Source organism: Scomber japonicus, chromosome 20, assembly GCF_027409825.1.
Source record: "Scomber japonicus isolate fScoJap1 chromosome 20, fScoJap1.pri, whole genome shotgun sequence".
NCBI lineage: Eukaryota > Metazoa > Chordata > Actinopteri > Scombriformes > Scombridae > Scomber > Scomber japonicus.
In genome coordinates this window covers 10,562,276-10,578,817 of record NC_070597.1, presented here as the reverse complement: position 1 = coordinate 10,578,817, position 16,542 = coordinate 10,562,276, and the positions used below count along the sequence as shown (strand labels likewise).

General features: G+C 41.0%; 2 protein-coding genes across 3 annotated transcripts in view; both read left to right on the top strand.

The window, feature by feature from the left end:
• ptprea (protein tyrosine phosphatase receptor type Ea) overlaps nucleotides 1–16,542 on the top strand; it is a 424,624-nt gene that overhangs the window by 256,454 nt on the left and 151,628 nt on the right. The window lies entirely within an intron of this gene.
• On the top strand, nucleotides 2,957–16,477 carry fbxo11b (F-box protein 11b). 2 transcript variants are annotated; one of them, XM_053340800.1, is made up of 22 exons: nucleotides 2,957–3,167; nucleotides 4,512–4,675; nucleotides 4,909–4,969; nucleotides 5,214–5,358; nucleotides 5,467–5,596; nucleotides 7,063–7,146; nucleotides 7,242–7,374; nucleotides 7,487–7,593; nucleotides 8,814–8,925; nucleotides 10,371–10,477; nucleotides 10,576–10,713; nucleotides 10,831–11,048; nucleotides 11,178–11,358; nucleotides 11,473–11,595; nucleotides 12,411–12,496; nucleotides 12,673–12,749; nucleotides 12,838–12,981; nucleotides 13,728–13,838; nucleotides 13,950–14,057; nucleotides 14,151–14,259; nucleotides 14,368–14,466; nucleotides 14,936–16,477. In XM_053340800.1, the coding sequence occupies exons 1-22, from the start codon at nucleotides 3,080–3,082 to the stop codon at nucleotides 15,063–15,065; spliced, it is 2,655 nt and encodes an 884-aa protein (XP_053196775.1). In that variant the 5' UTR covers nucleotides 2,957–3,079; the 3' UTR covers nucleotides 15,066–16,477. The 2 variants fall into 2 exon arrangements, with proteins under 2 accessions (XP_053196775.1, XP_053196774.1); XM_053340799.1 differs by having other exon boundaries at nucleotides 4,909–4,990.

Sequence of the window (16,542 nt, the reverse complement as noted above, 5' to 3'; positions counted from 1 at the left end):
GATATGGCGGCTAGATAAGGCTCGTGTGCGCACACACACAAACAGACACATGCATACACACACTCTCTCTCTCTCTCTCTCTCTCTCTCTCTCTCTCTCTCTCTCTCAGAAGCAACTCTGGGTTTCAAGGCTGCAGCTGCAAGAAGGAATCCATCTCATTGATATGGATACACTGCCTCCTTCATGCCAACCATGAACGTGTTGGTGCATTTATACACTTTAGCCACCAGGTGATGCTACTGATGCTGAATTTATTGTCAGCCATTGCAACCAAACCTATTCTGGTGGTGGCACAAAGCAAGCATATGCTGCTTTGAATTTTAACACAGCAAGAACAATACAATATTGTATTTTCTGCCATTTAGGTGTAGATTTTTCAGCATGTCTTCACAGCTGGTTGCATTCTTTCTCAACTGCTTTCACAACACAATCAATACGACACGAATATTGAACAAGATCACATCTAAAAATGCTGCAAAAAGCAATAAGAGACCAGCTGTCTTGAAAGACACAGACTCACTTTTCTGCAGTGAAATCCTGGATGAGGATGAATTTGTTAAAATGGGTAAAGAAAACTGCAAAGGTCACACACTGCAAAGTAGAGCTTCTTGCTAGACAGAAAATAGTTTAATACCAATGAATCAGCCTCCAGTAAAGGATGCTGTTACACAAGCTGTATGTCAACAATGCTCTCCTGACATCTCAACCTTTATATTCATACTGCTGCAATTTTTTAATCATAATTTTGCAAGCACTAAATAAAAGATTCATGGGATTACATCACTGTATTGAATTCATTCAAACATTGCACTTAATAGGCATACTAACAAACAAATATGGATCCCTGCTTTTGTTCAATTTAGTGTTGGAGGGTGGAGTAAGAGCTCATACATACCAATCTTCCCCAGACAGAAAACAAAAAATAAAATCTGCAGATAGAAACCTGTAAAAATGTAAAAATAAAGTCTCAATAGCAGACTGTGTCCTCAAGTATTCAGAGATACTAACCTAATAGCGGTCAAACAATGCCCTCCAGTGGTCAGATTATATAAAATAATACTAATTGACAAAAAGGCTAAATGTGTTTTATTAAAGTGATACTCCACCCAAAATATGTATGTTGTGACTCAAACTCTCAACCTATGAGAGCTTGAAAGGTGCATGTTAAAAGATAAAACAATGGAGGCTGCAGTCAGCTTGCATTCATGTGAATTAAAATGCACTCTAATTACACATAGAATGCGTTTGCCACCAGAATAGTGTAGCCTTTTTTAAATATGTTTGAATGCATATTAGAGTCAATTAATAAAATGATACATAAAAAAAGAATTGCAAAATGTACTTATAAAACCTTACCTTTTGCTAATAAATTCATAAATGTGTTTTAACAATGTTGTGCTGTAACACTGTTGGACTGGTTAATGTGTGCTGATTTTAATCTGCACATATTAATTATTATCCTTTTTTTAATCATTATTTTAGGTTGCCACTTTAACAACTGGCTAGGCAACAACTGATGGAAATGTGCCTTTATTGGCTAACTCTGGTTCATTTACAGTTTTTTTCTTGTTGGTTAATGAGCATTATCACATAAATAGATAAAACATAAATAAACAAAATGTAGTTAGGCTACTTTTTAGATTTTTTGGTGTCTATGAAGCATTGTTACTGCCAGAATAACTTGCCATATTTTAGTGAAAATATAAACATCCCCAGGGCCCCCCAGGCACTGAAGCTCATGCTTTCCATAAAATCAAGTAAAACATAGAAAGAGACTTACTAGGTTTCCAACAGTGACTATAATTATCAACATCATGAGAATGGGTCAAGCCTCGAGTCATATTTAGGGGGGACTGGGGGCAATTGTAACTTTTTTTTACATTTTCCTTCTTAACTCACAGATTTCTAGAGATACACGAGTCATCTTTTGGTGTACATAAGACATATGTGCACTACTTAATAATGCAGTTAATATATTTTCATTAATAAAGACTGTGTACTATTGAAATTAAATACAGGAAGTGAGTGTTATAATTGCTTTGGTGGGACAATTTTAATAGTGCCTCGGGGCAACTATAACACTGAAGAAATAAGCCATATTTACCCACTGTATGCCCCCCGGTCACCTCTATATTGAGCCTGGGAAAAAAAGAAAAAAACAAAAGCAACAACGAAAAACACTTTTTTTTTTCTTTCAGTTTCTCTGTTTAAAAAGAAAGAATGATGTCTAATTATCTTTATAATGTAGTTATGTTTATTGTTTGTAAATGAAATGATTAGTAACCTCTTTATACCTGTGTGTCCTGTACAAAATACATTCTTGGGATGTTTTTTTTCGTATCATTTATAAAAATATCCATTAAATCCCCTGTGCTTGAGCCGATTTTGTATGGCGACTGTGAAAACACATTTTTTTCCCCCCATCATCGAGGGCTCCTTTCTTCATAAAGGGCCCCTGAGCACTTGGTATGGTAGATCTGTCCATGTCCACAAAGGTTTAACATTGAGTCTATCCCTTGTCATAATTGTGGCACATTGTTACACATTTGCACTGACAGGTAGATGCCTTTATCCACATTTCTAGCTCCAGTGCTGTGAGCAGGACCTGCAGTATGTGTGTACACCACTGGCGTGTCCATGCATTTATCAGATCGCCGCTTGACCGATTCCGAACCCCAACAGAAAGCTTTGTCAAGTCGTCTGAAACGAGGCCCCTGATTGGCCGCTGTGGCAGAAGAATATAAAACGACGAACGTGATTGGTCGAACGGACACTCTGCTTTTTTCCTCTCGCGATTGTTTCCCGTGTGGGTTAATGGCTCCTCCTGCTACAGACTGAGACGGAGCTGGCACCGAGCGGCGATACGGGGGGAGCTGTAACATCACGGAGGAGGAGAGAAAAAAAAGGCGATTACACCCCAAATACCAGCGGGTTCTTGATCGCAATTGTTTAGGTGTATCTGGGGAGGGAGAAAAAAGGCTAGCTTTTTGGGGGGTGGTAGTTTTGGGGGTCGAGGGGCTAAAATTAGGAGCGGGCGGTCGAGGATAGCAGTCTATTTTTCCAACAACCAACTCCCCAGATGAACTCCGTCAGAGCCACCAACAGGAGACCCCGGCGAGTGTCGAGGCCGCGCCCGGTGCAGCCCGAACGCAACAACGGGGATAGAGGTAAGAGACTAGGCCGCGGGTCAAGCTAACCATTTAAAAAACAACAGCCAGGGCCATAGTTGCTTTTTTACAGTAGCACTCCGGGGCTTACCTCACTTTCCTCTACTTGGCCTGTTTTATCATACGCAGAGGCGGTGGGTTCAAGCAGGAAAACCCGAGGCTTCTCGCTCTGTGGCTAAGGCCAGGCCGCGCTTTGTTTGGCTTGAGTGATTGGAGGCTATAGCTAACGCCGCTAGCTAGCTCAGGTTAGGAGGAGGTTGTGTGTGTGTGTAGGGGGGGGGGGGGGGGGGTTGTGTCTTCGCCCTAACGTAATGCGTATGTCGCTAGTTACAACATTTTAATAGCCGATATATTTGGGTAACCTCAGCTGGATCGACTTCACACGCTCCTCCACACTGGGGATGTTCGTGTGTGCTCGGCCGCCGCTGCATTCCCAGCTGTCACTATCGACTCCGAGGGTGTAAAATCTGCGTCTGTCTTTCAAGACTGCCATTTTTTGGGGTGTAACGTTAACAAAAACATTAGCAGCAGCAGACAAAAATGGGGGCAATGCTAACTTAGCTGCCCCCTGGCTTCAAAGAGAAAGAAAGAAAAGAAAGGGCCACACAGATCAGCTGTGATAGATGACATGGTGTGATTTTTCGTTTTCTTTTTTTTAAAGGTGATTTCACTGTGTCCATTTTGTGTGCAGTTTTTTTTAAAAAAAAAGCTAACCTAGCCTTCCTGCAAGATTGAACCATATCCCCTCTCTTCCTTGTTCTCGGTGCCTTGCTAGCCCGAGCTCGATTTGTTTACACCGCGGATTTGCCAGCTACGCAGTTCGGTTTTTTAGCCATTAGCCTCACGTCTGATCCACACTTCATCTGCGGGCCCTTAATTTTGACAGCAGCACAAAGATACGAGTCCCGATCCCTGCACATATAGGACCGGGGCGACATACACATATGCCCCGATATCAGCTGAGAATGACTAGACATGAAAGACTAAGTAATGTGGCTGCAAGGGTGCATCTGCCATTATCAATCACTAACCTTTGTCTGCCATAGCAACTATTACCCTGTGTGTTAGCGCAGTGTGCATACAGCATGTGAGCTGAATGCACATCATTGTGTCAGTAATGGTAAGGGAAATAAGAGGGTCTGTGGTTTTTTGTTTTGTTTACTGAGATTACTAGAGAAAATTGAGATGTATAATTGTGCACCCAATGACATACACTGTAGGGTTTTTTTGTGTGTGTGTGTGTGCCATGTCCTCACTCAATACTGCAGCTTTATGCTTTGAAGTGCCTCTTGTTTTAGAAAGTGATATATGTATATAGGAAATCTGTTTTGCTCTTCTGTCCAGATGAGGAGGCTCCTGCAGCAGCTGCAGCAGAGATGGCTATTGAGGAGTCCGGTCCAGGAGCTCAGAACAGTCCCTACCAGCTTCGACGCAAGACCCTGCTTCCCAAGAGAACCGCCGCTGCCTCCGCCACCGCCTCTGCCTGCCCCAGCAAGGGCCCAATGGAGGTTAGATTAAAACATTTAACATTTTCCCCTTATTCCCAGCTGCAGTGTGATGGGTCTGCAGACTTGATTGTGTGTGTATGTGTGTGTTTGAATGACAGAGAGAGTTGCTGATTGATTGTGTCCTCCTCCTGAAGGAACAATGATTTTGTGACGGAGCAGTAAATTTCCAAGTTGATTACTTAGCGCTTTCATTTTGGCATGGAAGTTAACATCCTACTTTCGCTCTTCCACAGGGAGCTTCCACTTCATCAACAGAAGCCTTTGGCCATCGAGCCAAGCGGGCACGAGTGTCCGGTAAGAGCCACGACCTGCCAGGTGTGTGTTAAATCTTTGCAACTGGGGCAGAGAGTGTGTATGGTTTTTTTAGTTGAGTCTTTATTGATTTTCTTCCCCCTGTGTGCGTGTGTGTGTGTGCTGGTAAATCTTATACATTTTTTTTGGCAATCCATAAAACTGCACAACTCCATAGTTTAATGTGCTTGGAGTGAGGAGACTTTTCAGTGCTTACATTGTGAGTGTGTGTCTGTGTGTCTTCTAGCAGCCCCAGCAGAGCAATATCTGCAGCAGAAGCTTCCAGATGAGGTTGTTTTGAAGATCTTCTCCTACTTACTGGAACAGGACCTCTGTCAGGCAGCTTGTGTCTGCAAGAGATTCAGCCAGCTAGCCAACGACCCTATCCTATGGTCAGTGCTGTCGAAGAGATGGAAATTTTAAGTTTCCTGCTTTGAATATCACCAGTCATTAAAATGCAGATTACTGAAGTTTGTGGTACACTGTATTTCGTTATCTAGGAAGCGTCTATACATGGAAGTGTTTGAGTACACGCGTCCCATGATGCACCCTGAGCCGGGCAGGTTCTACCAAGTCAGCCCAGAGGAGCATGAACACCCAAACCCCTGGAAGGAGAGCTTTCAACAGCTGGTGAGTCTGTCCTTGTAGTTTCTGGGTGTTTTTTGTCTTTTCGTGAGGAAGAACGTGCTTCAGTGTCTTTGTAGATGTGTTTTGGTTTATTCTCTCCTTTATATTATCTCTCTATATATATTAAAAATAAACAATCTGCAGTTTGAGCGAGGTGAAAGTGGCTTTGCAGTAAAATCCATGACGATCTCTCTGCTGTAAGGCAGCAATGTCTGACGGAGGGAACGAGAGTGCATGTAAAGATAAAACACTTTGCACACACACATATTAGAAAGTACATCAATGTGTGTTTATATTTGAAATATTACAATATGTACATGACTGTGTAAAACAGACATGCACTTAGCAAAATGTGCTTTATTAATCAGCAGTAAATAAAACACAGCAAGGTATAACGTAATTGATCAAACGTGTCATATGTACATGTGTCAACTGTGTAAAGAGTCCATTAAACGCCTTTTGAAAAATGCTTTGGAAACACTGTCAAGCCCTCATGCGACTCTTTAACATGTTTCTTCTGGGAGAGAAATTTTTGTCACACTTTAATGACCAGTAGCTGTCAAAACTCTTCTGGTTCTTTTTTTTTAAATTTACCGCATACACAGTATTTCTCAGAAGTTGAGTCTTGCAGCGAATGCTTTCAGTTCATCCACGCACAGTTGAGTTTTAATAATTGTATCACACTGTTGTTTTTTAAGGCCATGGCAACAGATGTATGTGTAAAATGTCTTACTGCTGAGTTAATCTCATTATCTAATTATGTCAGTTCAGAGCTTTTCTCCGACTAAACCTGGTCTACCCTCCTCAGGCTACTGGAAAGTAAACACGTTTGCTTTTTTTATTGATCATAATGTTGTAGTGAGATTAAAACATTGGTTGCAGTGTGACGAATCACAATTCAAGTCTTTTTATTATTCCTAATCTTTTGCTGTAGTCTTGTTTCTTATAATTTTGGTGTCTAGAAATGAAGCAGTGGTGCATTGCTGTTGCATCAACTGTAAATCTCTCTATAATCTTGGTGAAAGTTGAGCCTCGACGTATGTTGAGTGCTGCTGTGGTTGCTTTGCTTATATTTATGTACACTAATATGAGGTGTTGCAAGATGGTTAACAGGACAGGAAGCCAAACAGGACTGGACTTGTTGACATTTTTCTAGTGAATTAGTTCAGATCATTTAGCTTTATCTGGGCTCTTAAATATAGATGCAGAAAGAAATAATTATCTGGTTGCTTTAAAGGGTCAGGAGACAAAAAGATCAGGAACCTCTGATGTACACAAACTGTCAACATACAGCAATTAGTTGGGTAGCACATTCACTTTTTGTCTCTGTTCTCAATGCAAAAAATGCTGCAGACTGCAGGCTTCACTAGCTGCTGTAAAGTTTGATACCCAGGTTGTATGGTGACTTTATCAGTGCATGGCAGCAGTGTCTGTATGTATATTGACCCCTGGTGTTTTCTGTGTTGCAGTACAAAGGTGCCCATGTAAAACCAGGCTTCGCCGAGCATTTCTACAGTAACCCCGGCAGATACAAAGGCAGGGAGAATATGCTGGTAAGTCAAAACCTTAGCCGCTAAAGAGAAATCTTCTAATGTAAACATCATCTTGCCCTCTTATGAATTTTATGTGTTTTTTTCTCTTCTGACAGTATTATGACACCATTGAGGATGCGTTGGGTGGGGTGCAAGAAGCCCACTTTGACGGTCTAATCTTTGTCCACTCTGGCATCTATACAGACGAGTGGATTTATATAGAGTCCCCCATCACCATGATTGGTGCAGGTAAGTCTGCCGCTTTCACCGGAAAGTATGCCTGTTCCACATGTAATCATTATCTCTCTCAGCAGTGTTAATGTATTAGAGCGTTAACGAGTGTTCTCCGCTTCCTCCTCAGCTCCGGGTAAAGTAGCTGATAAGGTGGTGATCGAGAATACTAGAGACTCGACATTTGTCTTCATGGAGGGATCAGAGGATGCCTATGTGGGATACATGACCATCAAGGTAAGGGCAGTGCTTGACCCTGAAGAATTGGCTGTATATCAAAGGTCTCTTCCTTCCTAGTCCCATCAAAGGGCTCCACTGTTGAGCTGTGTAATCACAGTGGGAAAGTCCAAGGTAACATCTAGTTTTATTCATAGCTGAAGATCAAATTATTATTTCTCCAATGGAGTCTCTCATTTCTCCGTATTGCTTAAAGAGAGCAAGAATTGCAAATGATTAAAATAAAAACAGTTTTTTTTAATGACTCTCACAAGCACTTAATAATGACTGCTAATTATGGTCTGTTCAGTTTTTAACTGTGACAAACCTGTAAGAGGGATACTTTTGTTTATCAACTATGTGAAGATACTAGCGTAACTGCTTTGTGATCATCATGTGTTCAGTATCAGATAGGGTTCAGCAATACATTAATATAATAGATATGATGTGAGATATTTCTAGATAGTATCTTAGATTTTGGATACGGTAATATGATGACATAAGTGTTGTCTTTTCCTGGTTTTAAAGGCTGCATTACAGTAAAGCGATGCCTTTACTTATTTATGCATTATAACCACATTACTTATGATAATGTATAATAAATCTCTTGTGTAAATAGTTGTGAAAGCACCAATTATCATCCCTACAATACTGTAGCAATATTGATATCAAGGTATTTGGTCAAAATTATTGTGATACTTGATTTTGTCCACATTGCTTAGGTCTGGTTTCAGATGGTTTAGTTGATTATCTATTAACTGTTAACAGTTTTTTTTTAACATATGAACTAAGAGGTTATAATATGAACTGTGTTTTCTTAAGAACCTGTAGAAAATAAAGATTGTGGTCTGTGTTTGGCTGATGTGTGAAATGTGACTTTAAGTCATGTCTACAAGTCATAAAACACCTGCCTCGGTTGTCTTGACAATCATGTTTGTTGTGTTAATGCAATAATTTGTAAGTCATGAGACAATTTTAGAATATAAATACGTGTGTGTGTGTGTGTGTGTGTGTGTGTGTATATATATCCTCGCAGTTGGCATCATTGATTATTTAATGTGTCGTGTGATGTAGATTTCACTGTCTCTTAATAGCGTCTCGTTATCAGCTGCAAGTATTATTAGTGTCAGTAATGCCTCCAGTAGGAAGAGTTGGTCTGGATGTTGGTGGGTGGACAGCAGCCCGACGTGTTGTCAGTAATCGCAGCCTCCGTCTGACCTCTGCTGCACTTCTCTCCCTAGTTTAATCCTGATGATAAGTCAGCGCAACACCATAACGCCCACCACTGTCTGGAGATCACAGTCAACTGCAGCCCCAACATCGACCACTGCATCATCCGCTCCACGTGCACAGGTATAACACACACATATACACAAACACACATACTCATCACTTGTTAAAAACGGGTGGGGGGTGAGGGGGTCACAGTAACATGAACACCTTCACAGTCTCAAAAAAGAAAGTTAAATTTGCCCTTGTTGACAAATGCAACACTAAAGTAACACCTGCTGCAGGGCTCTTGTATTGTTTTACATGTGTTTGTGTGACACCCTCTATAACAATTTAGCACACAATGTTCCTCACCTAGGTGTATCACTAAAATGATCAGTATGTTCCAGCATGTTAGACTAAATTTGTCATTTAGGTCTTGGACTGAAAACCAAGAAACCCTTGAGCAGTATTTTTTTTGGCAACCACTTTTATTATAACTATTTTTTTTATGTATTGGATGAACATTTTCAGGTTGACTCATTGAAGTCTGGAAAATCAGTGCCAGTATTGCTCAGTATAAGAACATCTCCTGTGTATTGATGCTTAATTTTGATCAACCTAGTGTTTTATCTGTCTTGTCTCATAGGGGACCATGTAGCACTAAATGTCACATCACATTTAACATTCGTACACGATGGGAGTAATACTTAGAGAAAATATCAAAACCCTCTTCGTTGATTGTCAGGGAGTGTTATGTTGGACTTGTATAAGTAGGCTACCACACGTGCTGCTTTTCATGTGTGTGTTGCACAGTAATGCTAGTGTTATAGCTGGTACATACATGTTATTTGTCAGTGTGAATAATGTGTATTGGATTTATTTCCAAATGATTGTTTTATGGATTCCTTATAACTCCAGTCTAGTTTCTGATTCATTTTCTATATTCATATTGAACATTGCTTGTACATGCAGTGTGGAAGGGGTGATTCAATTTGGCAAAAATATTGTAAACATATAACTGGAGTTGTGTCAAAACGATTAATCGGGTCATTAAGCAGAAAATCAATTAATGGGCAAGTTTGGTAATCATAGGATGCCCCCTAGCTGAGGGGTTAAAGCTCCAAACATGAGCCACAACATTGAGGACCTTTGTCGCATCTCTCTCCTTTGTTTCCTGTCATGTTTCCATTGTTGCTAATAACAGTATACGTTAATCATTCAACACTATCATTGTTCATTGAATGCATTTTGGTCAAATGATAAATTTAATTTAGAGCTACAACAACCACTTGATTGGCTGAAAATTAGTCAGCAGCTATTTTTGGATAATTGAATAATCTCATTTGCTGGTTGCAGCTCTTCATATATAAGGATCTGTGTTATGTGTGAAAGTCTATCTATATATCTTTGGATTTTGGACTGTTCAAGACATCTAAAGGCATTTTTCATCATCTTCTGACATTTGATCAATTAATGGAGGAAATAATCTGCCGTTAATGAAAATAATTGTTAGTTTCAGTCCTAAATGAATTGATAAACGTAAGCGATCGTTATGTGTGACCCTTCTGGTTTTGTTCTGTGTTCAGTTGGTTCAGCTGTGTGTGTGAGCGGTCAGGGAGCGTGCCCAACCATCAAACACTGCAACATCAGCGACTGTGAGAACGTAGGACTGTACATTACAGACCACGCACAGGTAAAAATACATAGAACCACACACACACACATACATATATATAGATATATGTTAAGTCTGTCTGTGCCTCTGACTCTGAATCATCTTGTCTGTTTCAGGGCATTTACGAAGACAATGAAATCAGCAACAATGCGCTAGCGGGAATTTGGGTGAAAAACCACGGCAACCCCATCATTAGACGTAACCACATCCACCACGGGCGAGATGTTGGAGTATTCACTTTTGATCACGGCATGGTAACTAAACTTAATATTTTACTTGAAGAAATACTGGTTCCGCCCACTCACTCACTCACTCACTCACTACCCCAGATAATGATCCAGCTGATCGCTCTTTCCCTCTTTGTGTTTCAGGGTTACTTTGAAAATTGTAACATCCATAGAAACCGTATAGCAGGTTTTGAGGTGAAGGCTTACGCCAACCCCACAGTGGTGCGTTGCGAGATCCACCACGGCCAGACGGGAGGCATCTACGTGCACGAGAAGGGGCGGGGCCAGTTTATAGAGAACAAAATCTATGCCAATAACTTCGCCGGTGTGTGGATCACATCCAACAGTGACCCGACGATACGGTGAGAACGCACGCGTTACACGGACACGGGCTGAGATGTTGCATATTCAGTGGAGACATCAGATTAAGATCAACAGGACTGGATCATAAGAAAAATCTCATTTCATGTTTCTTTTTCCTGTCTATCCAGGGGAAACGCTATATTCAACGGTAACCAAGGAGGGGTGTACATATTTGGGGATGGGCGGGGTTTGATAGAGAGTAACGATATCTACGGTAATGCCTTGGCGGGAATCCAGATCAGAACCAACAGTTGCCCCATTGTACGGCACAACAAGATCCACGATGGACAGCACGGGGGCATCTATGTGGTAAATAACTGTTCATTCCATAAGCAGATCATAGCAACCTTCTCTAGAGAGATTATTGATTGGGTTTTTTATTGTTTGCTCCTTTTTGATGGCTGATTCCGCTTTGTGTTTCAGCACGAGAAAGGCCAGGGGGTGATTGAGGAGAACGAGGTTTACAGCAACACACTGGCTGGAGTCTGGGTGACCACAGGCAGCACTCCCGTCCTCCGCAAGAACCGCATTCACAGCGGCAAACAGGTCAAAACAAACATAGTTAAAACGTTGCCCCTGTGAAACCGGTCATTAAACGTGGAAAATAACATCCTCAAATAGACTGTAACTGATTAAATGTCATGCCTTTTTTAGTTCGTTCTCTATATTTAGAGATGTAAAACTTTCCTCTGGTACTGTGAACCTGTCAGAACCAGGTGGAATAAAGAGACATTTAGTTAAACACATCAAAAGTTTTAATGGCTTGAAGTGTCATTACTTCAAGCTTTGACTTTTTTAGTTCTTGGATGCTTAATAAATAAAAACATCTGGCTCTAGTTTACTATCATTGCAGTCAAGATAACCCAGGAAAATGTACAGTTGAAATTTACCAAGATGTAATGTGTGCAGAAGAGAAATTATGCCATGTAAATGTACTTTTACTTGAGTGTTTTGTGTGTGTGAACCGGAATATTCTGTTAATTGGATTATTCTTGGCAGTAGTGAGGCCAGATTGCAGCATATCAAAAGTTAATATAAACATCCAAAATTAGCTCGAGCATGATTAGCACCTTTTTATTAGCTATTTATGTAAAAGTAAAAAAAAACGTGTGTCACACATTTTCCAAATAGCTAATTTGGTACCTTTATGTACAAAATACTAAAAAAAACTACAGTCTGCTGCAGTGTTTATTTAGCTCATCCTCACTGTGTTACAGCACATATCTGAATGGGAGTGGGCTGCTTTTTTTTTTCTTGGATATTGAATCTATATACTGACATTAATTATTTAGGCTTTTTATCTCTCTATGAACATTTCTTGCATCCATTAAATTTTGTCATCTGCCTTTTTTTTTTTGTAGGTTGGTGTATATTTCTATGACAACGGGCATGGCGTGTTGGAAGACAATGACATCTACAATCACATGTACTCTGGTGTACAAATAAGGTAACGTGTTTCAGCTGTTTCTGTCTCACAAGCTTTGATGTAGTTTTATTTCATCATGTCATATCATTTATCTGTTTGTATTCTCACCTACTAAGAGTAAATACAAGACAAAAAACTGGATTATATGACTGATTATTAGAAAATCAATTGTGAATAATGTTGTTTCATCTCAACAGGACGGGGAGTAACCCAAAGATCAGGCGCAACAAGATATGGGGAGGCCAGAACGGAGGGATTCTCGTTTACAACTCAGGTCTGCATTTCACCATCCCCACTGTTAATCTGTTACGTACTGTGTGGCTACTGCTCGTACGTCTAATCTCGCAATTTATCCTTAACAGGTCTGGGTTTCATCGAGGACAATGAAATCTTCGACAACGCCATGGCCGGAGTGTGGATCAAAACCGACAGCAACCCCACACTGAGACGAAACAAGATCCACGACGGCAGAGACGGAGGCATCTGCATCTTCAACGGAGGCAGAGGTACTCGCATATTCTTTAACTACTTTGACCGAAAAAAAGGATAATTAAGATGATGATGATGATGTGCTGATCCTAGATAATACAGCTACATAGTGCACACTTCCAAGTACATTAAAGTTATTAAAATCAATACAGTGTGCAATGTATGCTTGACAGTTGAATAGCTCTGCAGTGCATTAAGAAAAAAAATGTCTGCCTGTAAGCTGTTACTTAAAGTTTTGGGGTTTTTTCCCCACAAAATAACAAAGTAAACTGAACTCCAAATGTCTGTGGTAAAGCCAGCAGTAGTCACATCTGCACAATGATCTTGTAGCTGGTTGGAACCTTGTTGTAAAGCTTCTCAAGGCCAGAGTCTGAAACGAGTGTTTTTAGAGCAGGGTGCACTGTGGCACGGTGAAAACCTACGACGGGCTCTCTGTCATCTTTTTGGCATTGTCGTCGTCTCGAGGAAATTTCCTCCAGTGCTTTTACTTGAAGGAATTCATTGTGCTTCATCGAGTGTTAGTTTTTGAGGTATTGAATGCAGCTCTTTTACTACCACCTTACAAAATGCTCTCATTGCAGACGTTACAAGTGGATGTTGAACTGCTTCTGTGTCCCAGTTTGAAACATTTCCACACTACAGAAACACATACCAAAAAAAATGCCCTGATTGACTCCAATACTGATGTTTGAGATTGGATCAAGACTCCTTTTATAAATTAGAGCATAGCTACATATTAACAGCTACCTTATTGTCTTCTCAGGTCTGCTGGAGGAGAACGACATCTTCAGGAACGCTCAGGCCGGCGTGCTGATCAGCACTAACAGCCACCCGATACTCCGCAAGAACCGCATTTTCGACGGCTTTGCTGCAGGTGAGCTTTGTTCACAATAAACTCAACGTGAGAAACCTGTCAGATTGTGTCTCCTTTTGGTGCTGATGTTTCCTCCTTTTTTTTTTTTTTTCTTTTTTTAAAAATCTTTAGGTATTGAAATCACTAACCACGCCACGGCGACCTTGGAGGGCAACCAAATCTTCAACAATCGCTTTGGAGGGCTGTTTCTCGCCTCGGGGGTCAATGTTACCATGAAAGGTAACTTGCTGCTTTGTGGACTTTAAAGTTTAGTCTGGTTAAAAGCTGTGATATCACCCTGTTAATGCTTTGCTGTCCCCCCTCCTGTTTCAGATAATAAGATTCTGAATAACCAGGATGCCATTGAGAAGGCTGTGAGCAGAGGACAGTGTCTCTATAAGATCTCCAGCTACACCAGTTACCCCATGCATGACTTCTACAGGTAAACATAAAGCTCAGAAAAGATTAAATCTGCTAGATTAGGATTGATCAAAAACATTTATGTGAAGTGTCTCATGTTTTAACCATTTATCTTCTTCTATCTCTTCAGGTGTCACACCTGTAATACAACAGATAGGAACGCCATCTGTGTTAACTGCATTAAAAAATGCCACCAAGGGCACGACGTAGAGTTTATACGGCACGATCGGTGAGACTTTCTTCCTCAAACTGCTTCTCCATCATCAGGGATAATAATTTGGGGGATTTACCCTTTTAAAAATAACAGATTTTAAGTATGAGCTGAAACACTTTGTTAATTATTGTATTCGGTTGACAGAAAGTTAATTGGCATCTATTCCCAAGTAATAAGCCAAACATTACTGGGTTCCAGCTTCTCAAATTGAGGATTTGCTGCTTTGCTTTGTCTTATGTAATAGTCAATTAAAACTCTTTCAGTTTGTACTCTCGGTCAGACAAATGAAGAGAACCTAGCAGTGGGCCTTTTTCACATTTCATAGACCAAACAATTCATTTGGAAAACAATCAGCAGATAAATTAATGATGATAATCATGGGTTGCAGCCTTAATTGAATTGAAACACTTTTTACATGAATGCCAATTGCACCACAAATTTAAAGGGAGTCTTGTTTATAATCCCTGATATCTGTGCCCTCCAGGTTTTTCTGTGACTGCGGAGCGGGAACGTTGTCCAACCCGTGCACGCTGGCCGGAGAGCCCACACACGACACAGACACTCTGTATGACTCAGCGCCGCCCATCGAGTCCAACACGCTGCAACATAACTGAAGGCATCCAGTCGAGTTACACTCTCACACATAACCATACAAAACACATTACATTGCACACAGCCATACACACACAAACACACACACACCCACACACAGGCACAGTGACATACACACATCCATTTGGAGCCATAAGGACCCAGAGAGACTCTGTGATTGCGGCGCTCTCAGACGGGATCGAGGTGAAAGAGGCTGCAGAGGAAGCAGCTTCCTGCCCGCTGCAGTCAGACGCGCTGCAGCGGCAGCATACTCCACTAGAGGGAGCAGTGGAGCAAAGAGTAGACTGACAGAACGGCCACAAGAGATTCCTCACTCGAGTATTTCTTATTGCAGTCTGTAGACAAAGAGAAGGGAAGAGAAGGGCTCTGAAGAGGGGCTGTCAATGGTGGCAGCACGTGAAGACCCCCCCACTCCCCACACCTCCTCCCTCCTACCACCCCGGTGTTAATTCTCAGCTCCCGGCCCACTTCGTCGTCTTCTTCTTCTTCTCCTTCTTCTTCTTCACAAGAACTGCTGTCAAAGAGACTTCCTGCTTCCTCACAGCTGACATCCCCATTGGCTGCCCAGGCAGTTGTAACTAGGCAACATATGGGCGGATGTTGCTCTGTTGTGTGTGGATAAAGAGCAAGATTGTGTGTGTGATGGAGCACTTGGGCTTTTTTTTTTTTTTTTAAACTATGTTCTGATCAGTGGATTTATTTCAATGCTTTCTCATGTAGTTTTGTATTTTCAAGCAAAAAGCTGACTGTATTTGAATGTCTTTTATTTTAATATATATTATTATAATTATTATTATTTTTTCTTTGGTTTAGCGTCCCTCCTCCCACCCCTGACACCCAGGCAAACTGCAGAAACTCGAAATGTCCCAGTGGTGAAGTTCTTTCTGTGAAAGAGAATCTCGTTTAAACACTAAAAACCCTCTCCAGTATATTAGCTTAAATGGCAGGTGGAGGGGCTCCACAGTTGTATAAAGGTGTGTGTGTGTGTATGTATGTGTGTAAATGTGTGTTGTGTACAGTGCAAGTTGTGTGAGTGCGTATGTATGTGTGTGTGTATATGTTTATAAGTTGATGCAGTCAGTGTTTTATGGAGAGGGTTTTAATAGGAGGCGTCACAGCTCCTTTTGAACTGGAACTGAAGAGTTGGTCTGCAGTCTCCCCCCGTGTCCCTCATCCCCTCCCCTACCCATCCACTCCTCCCGTCCTCCCCCCGTGTATCGTGGTGACTGTGGCTCCTCATGCAGCCTGAATCGTATGCATGTACCATAACATCTAGACTTAATATATTGTGAAGTATTCAATAACCATTATGTAGATGCTAGTTGGAATTCAAAAAGGGGTATACTTTCTTAGAAAGACAAAAAAAGAAAACAGGAAACTGGCCATTTCTAAGAAAAATAAAACTTTATTAGATCAGAGGTGTCTTGTGTTAAATTAACTTGCTGTGAGGAAAAATTCATTTTGCAAAACCAACGACAG